The 9527-nt window shown below is 36.7% G+C and overlaps 1 protein-coding gene across 2 annotated transcripts; it reads right to left on the bottom strand.

Annotated features, from left to right (window-relative positions):
* Positions 1 to 330: 330 nt before the first annotated feature.
* On the bottom strand, positions 331 to 7936 carry LOC144660649 (uncharacterized). 2 transcript variants are annotated; one of them, XR_013572123.1, is made up of 3 exons: positions 6628 to 7016; positions 5381 to 5597; positions 331 to 525 (listed from the first exon to the last, which is right to left on the bottom strand). XR_013572123.1 is itself a non-coding variant. In XM_078521333.1 (3 exons), the coding sequence occupies exons 1-2, from the start codon at positions 7649 to 7651 to the stop codon at positions 5452 to 5454; spliced, it is 429 nt and encodes a 142-aa protein (XP_078377459.1). In that variant the 5' UTR covers positions 7652 to 7936; the 3' UTR covers positions 331 to 525; positions 5381 to 5451. The 2 variants fall into 2 exon arrangements, 1 of the variants encoding a protein (XP_078377459.1); XM_078521333.1 differs by lacking the exon at positions 6628 to 7016 and adding an exon at positions 7369 to 7936.
* Between the last annotated feature and the right edge of the window lie 1591 nt (positions 7937 to 9527).

The raw sequence follows: 9527 nt of genomic DNA on the forward strand, positions 1-9527 counted from the left end.
ACTCTTAAGGATTGCAGTCCAAAACATACAAAATTGTGCACTTTGAAGACAAAAATCAAGAAAATTTACCACTTAAAGAGCTACTCGCGCGCGCGACTGTTTTCTATCGGCGAATAGAAAACAGTGGGAGAACCAATCAGATTCGCGGATTTCCAATAGAACACAGCTGAGTTTCTACTAATTGTTAATAGAGATTGATGAACTGCAGCCTATCCCATTATCATGATTACTGTTCTTTGCAGTGTGAGCACTGGGGATTAAATGTTTGGGTAGCAATAAATGAATAATATTTTTATATTGTGTTACCAGAGATCCTTTAAGAAATATGTACATGGTTGTATCACCTCTGGCTTTATTTTATTAACTTAAAAATTACACCAGTCCATATACAGTGCAAGTACATAAGTATTAGTTTGTACATGCAATGAAAAAAATAATCTGAATGAATAAATAATAATGTGTTCATTTATCTCTCTGTGTGTCTGCATTTCTCTGTGAAAATTCCACTACTCGTGTACGTTAACCCTGAAAAAGGCAAAAGACAGATAATTTTGTTGATGATCATTGGCATCAATATTTTTTAATTTTAAAGTAATTCAGAAGACTCTATAGATAAATAAAAAAGAGATATTTTTCAAAGTTTTGCCTGGGCCGCCCAGGAACTGTGTTCACTTGGGAGATATGTTCAGGACCAAAAAATCCTTAATTCACAGTGAGTGTGACAGCATAATTTTTTCAACCTACTGAAGACATTAATAGTGCTTAATCAATAAGCTTAGGACCTGGCACATGCCGGAGCTTTGGTGAGTTTTTTAAGTTTTGGGGTGAATCAGCAGCTAAAATTAATGAGTTTTCCCTACAAAATAACTTGCTTTAAGACTCTTATCTTAATTGCTTTCTAACAGGTGCTGTTGAAAGCACTGTGATTAATTCCATGAAATCATGCATATTCTGCCCAAAACTTTAATCAGGGGTGTAGCTAAGCTTTAAAAAACTCTACCCCGGCTCATCAACAAGCTCAGCTGGCTTTTCTGGCCTTAGCAGCTATCAAAGTTAACTCAGTAAGTCTTTCCTTCCATGTGGAATTTCAGCTGAATTTAAGTTCTATGTATACTTATACCTAGTACGACAACAAGATAAGATAGGGCTTGAGCTTAGTTATTAAAGTTAGGTATTAACAATCGGAATTCCAACAGGTCAATTTGCACTTCTCCCACAAAATCATTACAAGTAGTCCAGAAAATTTATCAGGTCTTGTAGGCCCAGTTTTGTCCTCAATGGGGAGGGGTGGGGGTAAATGACGGGGATGATCGAATGGAGGCAAAACTCAGAACCCCCAAAAAAATCCCTAAGTCTTCTGACATTACCCAAAAAATCCCTGGACCAAATACAGCCCCCCCCCCCTAAAAAAAAAACCCTTGTCAAATTACCCCTAATTTGCCAGGAGGGGCAATAACATAACACAAAGAACGCCCATTTTGTTTATTTGTCATACCATAAAATACGCTAAGGCCCATGGACAAAGGCACTTAAGTTCGTTTTTAATACCCCGAAAAATCCGGGATCCCCTATCTAAATACAGACACCCAAAAAAAATACTTGCCAAATTTTCCAACCCAAAAAAATCTCGGAATTGAAAATTTCAAACCCAAAAAATTCTTCGATCATCCCCGTCAGTAACCCTGGGCCTCAACCGTCCCCACCCCCTCTTTTCTTAAACAATGAAAACATTATATTTACTATGCTGTTACATGTTAATTGTGCATATTTAATTCCTCAAGAACCAGGATAATTTTTAGGGAAAAACAAATTTTCCAAGGGGTTAAAACAAATAAAATGACATATAATTAATTAGCGATAGATTGATATTTTTCTGTTCCTAAAATCAAAGGAACTATTTACATGTACCAAGATCTCAATGCAGTAATTCTGTGCAAACAAAAAGTCAAAGTCATGTTTTGGACTAGCAAATATCTTTTTTATTGTACTTGAATGGCAATAAAAGAAATTCAATTCACACAAAGTATATACGTATAGTACAAGTACAAGTCTTATAAAAGAAAAGTATTTTAAAATTTATAAATTGACTGCCTTTTTGTTTACTGAGCTACTTGATAGATGAATTTGCTGTGTAATGACCTTTTTTGTTCACGGTGGAAGATACGGAAAATTCTTATGCCCAAAAGATATTTAATTAGTTGCACTTGTAGAAATTAAGTAACTTTCAGCCCTGGAAGTTAGTGGGGAAAGGGGACTCCCATATCGAACAGGCAGAGATGCTCGTCAGAAAATTTGAATTAAACCGTCCCTTAAAGGGGACCAATCTGGGCATTGATTACACTTTTTGACCCCTAAAAGATACCATTTTGGTACATTTTAAAATTGATATTTTTCTATATTTTTTCTTGTGCAACCCTAAACGAGACCTTGAAGGCAAAAAATACCCTCCTTTTTCCCAGAACACACAAAGAGAGACCAAAATCTGAAATAATTTAAATCATGTATACCTCTAAGCAAAACAATAAAAACATCCCTGTCTCTTCCATTGGATTCCCCCCCCCCCCCCCAGGGCTTTCAGCCAATTTCTTCGTAAACAATTTTCATGATCAATTTTACTTATAAAGTCTATAGAAAGAGTAACAAAGTAAATCAGAATACATTAATAATATGTTCCAACGAAATATTGTACCCAGACGTGTGTTTTCAAAACCCCTAAAAACTCCCCAGTAAAAATATGGGTGTGATCACGGTGTGATCACGGGCGTGATCACAAAGCGTGATCACGGGTAAAAACTTTTTACGCGTGATCACGCCGTGATCACACCGTGATCACGGAATATATTGTGATGGAGGTGATCACGCCTTGGTACGCTGGAAACCGTGATCAAACCCAAAATCACGGTGGCGTGATCACGGTCAGAAGAATAAAAAATTGCGTCAAGCACGGTCTCAAGAAAAATATCCTTGAATATGCTTAATATGCTTAATTCCTAAATAAAACATCTAAACACCTTGATGAAATTGAATAAGTCTTTATTTTTATAACACGCTTTACAACTTTCACGGAATGTTGGCCGTACGTACGAGTAAAATCAATTCTAAAGCAAATAACAACTTGTTGTGAGCAAACGCTTGCACTTAGGACTAGCACCATTACTGTAACTAACTTGTAACCAAACAAACTGTAAAACAAATTATTTAAATTTGTTTTATTTTATCCGCAACAGTTGACCGTTGGTGAGTGCGCCATTTTGGAAAGCTTTAGTCGTACTAGTCATTCTTCGATTACATTGACGCTTGTGTATTTCTATATTGACCAGCCGTTTTAGCTGACACTTGCTCACCTCAATTTGCGAATTGTCTCGGTTCCTTCGATTCCCTCATTGCATAATTCAATTATCCAAGAAGTAATGTTTTGTAGAGAGCGGTAAACCAATTCATCGTTATTTCAACTGCCGAACGGACTTAATCAACATTTGTGCTTCCATGATGTCGATCTAACGTGGACCGCAGTTACATTGTTGCATTTCCACACTTCAACTGACAAATCTGTCTTTAAAAAGGCAAATTATTTGATCAAATTTTACATCATAGCGAGCTATGAAGGACTAAGACTTTACCGCTGTAAAATCAACGTTTGACTTCAATTTTGTTAAACACGAGCAAGCGGTATTGAAAACAATAAACGTGTTGTCAAAATTGACCAATCGCGTTTCGTCTGTGCTTCATGAAACTTGAGATTACATTGCGGTCAGCTATTTTTGCGCCCGAATTCCGTCACGTATTTACGAAAGCCAAAGAGCGCTGAAAAATAAAAAAGATTATACTGAGAAACAGAAGAAACGAAACAACCAGTGTTGTTGCAATTTGTTTCCATGTGACCACAAGCTATTATGAAGCCAAAACAGTCAGGAAAAACAAACGATTGCCAACTTTGTCGGCAAACTGTCATTAATGTTTTCATTAATTCGGACGCAGTAATCACGCCAAAAGCGCGGACTTTCATCGGTGAGTAAATTACGATTTTGAAGAAAAGGGACAAAAAACTACAGCTTATACCATTACTTAAATCTTTAAATCAAACTTGAGTTAACGTTGCTACTTTCCGAAGCACAGATTATATTAGTTTTAAATGATCCGCTTATCAAGTGTCTTATTTTTATGTGAGCGCACTGCCGGACAAATTGTTACATTGAAATTAGAACACTGCTGATCTTACCATTGCAGATGCTCAAGAATTTAGTTTAAGATTATATTAATTTTGGTACTTCATTTTCAAGGCTTCTATCTTGCTCTCTTTGGGAAGATGTAGTTTCGTCTATCGCCATAACTATAACGTGATCACGGTGAATTGGCAGTGATCACTCTCATCACGGCGTGACAGGAGTGATCACGGGTGTAATCACTTCCATCACACTGTGATCACGCTATCCCAAAGGTGTGATCAAGGTCAAAGGCGTGATCACACCCGTGATCACAGGCGTGATCCGTGATCACACTGTGATCACAAAATATTTTTACTGGGGCAGTGTTTAGAAACAGACAGAGAACGACAAAGAGCAAAAAGAGTCGAAGAAAGAGAAACAAAGAGCAGCATGAAGCAGAGATGGAAAGGCGAAGGTAAAAAGCAAGGAACAAAAACGGAAGAGCAGCGTAAAGTCAAGCGAGAAAGACAACGGGAAAAATGAGGGAACAGTACCAAAGTGCATGACATGAAAAGGACACAAGTCAATCTAAAACAAAGTTGGGCACTCAAGCAAGAAGTAGCTCCTATGCATTTTAAAGCCTGTGTGATCAATCAACAAATAAGGCAGTGAAATTATAAACAAAATCGCACTAAGTGAGAAAATGCTTTAAGGGGAAATCCGCCAGGACTTCGAGTAGTTATTGGACAAAATTATGTACCTTATTGCAAACTTTTTTGTTACTGCTTCAAATATCTTATCAAAAGAAATCTTTTCTAACAACACCAAACATCAAAAACAAATTTCGAAGTTCCGCTAAATTCCACTGAATCGCTTAAGACGAATTTACAAAACTGAATGGCTACACGTGAGATGTTGCCTATACCTTGTGAACTTTGAAATTCATTTTCTCAGACTCTGATAAGAAATTATTGTTGGTGTTATCACGGATAATTACTTACATCTTTACCTTTTATTAAGGGTAGGAAATAACGCAATAAGGAATAGGATATTTTAAATTATTCTGGTACTTGACTTTTGTCCAACTTTAATAAATATTAATTACTCGACTTCCTAGTGGATTCCATCTTAAACACTAAAATCAAGTCTTTTTTTTATAAATTATGGAATAATGAATGTTAGTAGTTTTTACTAACAAAATTACAATGTCACTTGAAACACTATCAATGACTTACCAAGTTGTAATTTTCCTTTAGGAATTGCACCAAATTCACTCTCAGTTCTTCATGTGAAATTTCTATTCCTTTCACATTATTTGAAGTTGCTCCACCAGTGCAAAGAACATACAATTGCCCAAACCATGATTTTCAGAAATTAAGAATCCTTTATGTGATGCAATCCTTTCCAAATCTTCAGGCCTCTGCGACTCGTCTGCACCATAATAGTACATTCCTAGCAAAAACGTGCAAAAATATGTCAATTATCATTATTATCTGGATGATGACAATAACTGATCAGAAATATTTATCTCTCAGTGTTGATACTTAGTGATTCACTGAAAGAGAGGGGCACACAGGTAATGAATAGGCTCAGCTAAAATGTATGACATAAATCAACAACTCTATTGCATTAAGAAAGAATCAAACTGTCGTCATTCTAAAGTTGTTCTGATAAAAGGACTCAGTCTGATATTTCCTTGTAATGTGTTAGGACTGCTAAAATTCAATGTCATTTATTAGATCGATAATTGATAATTACTGTGTTGTCTGCTATTTAAGGATAAAATTTAAAATGGATGATATTGGATAACAACAAAGGCTTATGCATTCAATATTGTTTATCAATTATCAATATTGTTATTGAATGATTTGGATTGTCACCTCTTCAGTCATATCGATTGCAATGCAATATCATGCATTTTGACCATTTTATAGATCGTTCATTGCCTTCAGTTTTCATCAAATGAAAACGGAATGTAAAAAGAAGCCCTGGTATCTTAGTCGTTTAACGACCTTTAACCGTGAATAAATAGAAGACAGTAGTAAATCACACAATGAAATACAGTAGTCCAAGAACTGCGTTAAACATTCAGGCAAACGTTAGCTATAAATGACATCAATTTGATTGCACAGTTTCGGAAAAGCGGTAATTCGAGATGATAAAAATATTTGCAAATCACAGCAGCATAAAACAGCACGAAATGTCTATAAATCAATCTACAGAATTTCTAAACTAATACTCAATTCAACAGTGCTGTCAGATCAGCTGTCAGCAAGGGCCGGTAGTATTTTGATTATCAATATCAACCGACTGATTGAGTTTAATAAGCTTATTCATTTTCGATAATTTGCAATACTGATTGATCATGAGCTGTCATGGCTTTCATCGATTGCTCATAGCCTTCGGTTTCGATTTATTCACAACGTAACACGCATAACTAAGAAAAGAATTATAATACAAAATAAACGTCAGGTTACTGTACCGTCAATTCCGGGAAAGTGCTAGACAAATTCCGAGAAACGTCAAAACTACAGCGCCAGCATAAACCAGATCAAAAGGTCCGAAAATCCATGGTGGGCAATTTATGCAGAATTTCTTCTCTATTAGCGCAGCAGATTCTGTTTTTAGGCACACAGCTTTCTCTGGGATTTTTTAAGTCCGTTGCTACATTTAAGATGGGCTCTTGTCCTTCCAAAAAGCGGAAGATTTACATTATCTGGCATCAGCAGCCATTTTGTCCGCATTAGTATTGTGAAATGATGTCACAAAACTCACTCTCTACTACTCCCTAAGTTTTGATAAGTTCACAACGCGCCGGGTATACCGGTATTACAGTAAATTCAAAATTTTTAATATAAAACAAACTGAGCTATCGGCTTTTATGCGAACCCGGAGAACGCATTAAACGAGAGAAAAAAATCAAAAATTCGTGACAGCTAGTATGAAAGAAAACATATCGAACATACTGGAAAATGAAATGTTGTTTTTCAGTGTTTTTACTCCTTCTGACACTGAACCGGAATGCTTTTAGCCCGGTTTTCATCGAGCATTTGCTTTCCAGTCTCGAAGACATTTTTATCACAGAATCAAACTCTCAGGCTCCTATTTATAAAACTGAATTTCAACGAATAGTAATATTTTTTTAGTGGCAAAACTAAGGAATAACATAAGCTTTAAGCAAGTAAAATACGGTATAAATGTAACACTGCAGTTTCGTACTCACCTTCACCAAAACACTGTTCGTTTTGTCTCCGTTGCCTTTCCTGTTGTTCTTCCCTACATCTTTGCCTTCTTTGCCGTCCTCTTTGTCGTTCTCTTTCTCGCTGTTCTTCGCTATTTCTTTGCCTGTTCTGTCGGCACCTTTCTTGCTCTTTTTGTCGCTGTTCTTCGCTACGTTTTCGTCTGTTCTCTCTTGATATTTCTCGCTCTCTTTCCCGTCGCAGTTCGCTTAAACCCTGTCTCCTCGAAGTTAAGTTTCCTCCACTCTCGTTTGTCGACATTGACATAACAAGAGACCGAAATAAATATGTTTTTCTCAAGTTCTAACCTTCAGACTCGCTGAATAGAATTTGACAATAGCCCGAGTCGTTTTGAAAAATTTCTTTGCCAAGAGAATTTAACGCTGAGATTTCGCGCCAAAAAAACGCGGGTTGCCACAGTAATTCATCCCCAGTCCTTTTCCGTGCGTACGGTCGGACGGTCACGTGACAACCAAAATTTTCCGGCTCGATGGTTTCCCAAAAATTCTAAGGTATGGGGCTACGCATGCGCGCGCCTTCGGCGCTTGCGAGCTCCGCTATAAATTAGACTGTGTCAAACGTGCAATAGAATCATAGACGCTCTATGTTTCGCCCAAAAAAAATTCAGCAATCGGGTTTAAAACCTTTCGGAAACATATCATTCTTTATAAGTAGAAGAAAGGATAACGTTGTTCTTATTTTAACTCACTGCAGCATTGTATGCAGTGATCTCGCTTTTTAGTAAATATTTTTAAAATCAGAATGTAATACGTCGCATTTCAACTGCGTTGAAAGACTCAAAGAAATACTGTAGCCGCAGAAAACTCGTTAGAATCGCTTTAGAAACAGTGCATTGGATGCGATACACTATGAGTCAGCAAATGGAAACTTCTCCATTTTGAAAGAAAAAACTCAGAATACACTTACCTGGTCGGAGCACAGAACATTGAAGTTCTTAAATCATTTTGTTCGATGGAGATTAAAATTTCTGCAGGCGTCAAACACAGCAAACTATACCTGCGAACTTACCCGCCTTGGGTGTGAGTCTCGCCTCCGAGTTAAAAAAAACTTCAATCTCACGCCAACTCAAGCTTTTATTTCTCTTTCTACACGAAAATTAAGCTTCCTCAAATTGTATCACTATTTTTCAAGAAAGGTTTAAACAGTTCAACTAGTTTCATTAAAAAATAAAAAAAATAAAAAATCGCTCCAGACAAAAAAGCCAACTTTACTTAATGTCATTCATGCAGTTCCATACACCGGCTAGAGTTGCGACTTTTTTACGCGGCAAGCAACTAAAATAGACATAAATTAAAGCTGTGTACTAATGAAATATCACAAATTAACTTGATTTCTAAAATAAGAAAACCTTCCAATTGAGATATCGTTTCAAATTTTGTTGGATTTTTGACTTTTAAGATATAAACACGCGCTTTTTTGGAAAAGCTTTATTCAGCCTCGTTTCCGTGCATCTCTAAAAAACGTGTCTCGGAGCTTCTAAAAACACCCATTTTTCAATGACTTTCCCTGCCGGGATTTTCTGGGACTTTTGATATGTTATTAACGATAAGTTTCTTGGTCAAAAACCGTTGGAATTTCTTCTGTTGCAATTAGTTGCAGGTTGACCCATTATTTTTAGTAAAATGACTGGACTATGAGTTGTTATCGCCGTTATGAACTTTTCCTCGTCCAATAAGATTTGTAGGTATGGTGATTCATCTTCTGGCGCTGAACACCAGGCCTTCGGACCGTCCACTCGTGCAAAGAAAGGAGAGTGATCGGCACTTTTGGCAGAAGATGCTGTGATGTTTCCGTTTGGAATTCTTTTGCTTTCCATTCCAAGCTTATTGTTGCATTTTTCTACAAACGCATGTTTAAAGACATATGTTAATAAAACTGTGGTAATAAGGAATAATCACATTTGAACACGTAATCACACTATAAATGGAAATTGGATTCTCCTAATAGAGAGATTTAGCATCAGGTTTACGGCTATAAACTTCAAACCGCAAACGTCTAGGAATCACGTGACCAGGCCCCGAGGTCACGTTCAAAGTTTTCAACGCACGTTTTCGACGGCAAAAGGTAGCTTTTCACGTTGGTGATTTCTCTCAAGGTTTCTTCTCTTTTATTTTTAGTTATC

This window comes from Oculina patagonica, chromosome 7, assembly GCF_052425735.1.
Source record: "Oculina patagonica isolate OP01 chromosome 7, crgOcupat, whole genome shotgun sequence".
Lineage (NCBI taxonomy): Eukaryota > Metazoa > Cnidaria > Anthozoa > Scleractinia > Oculinidae > Oculina > Oculina patagonica.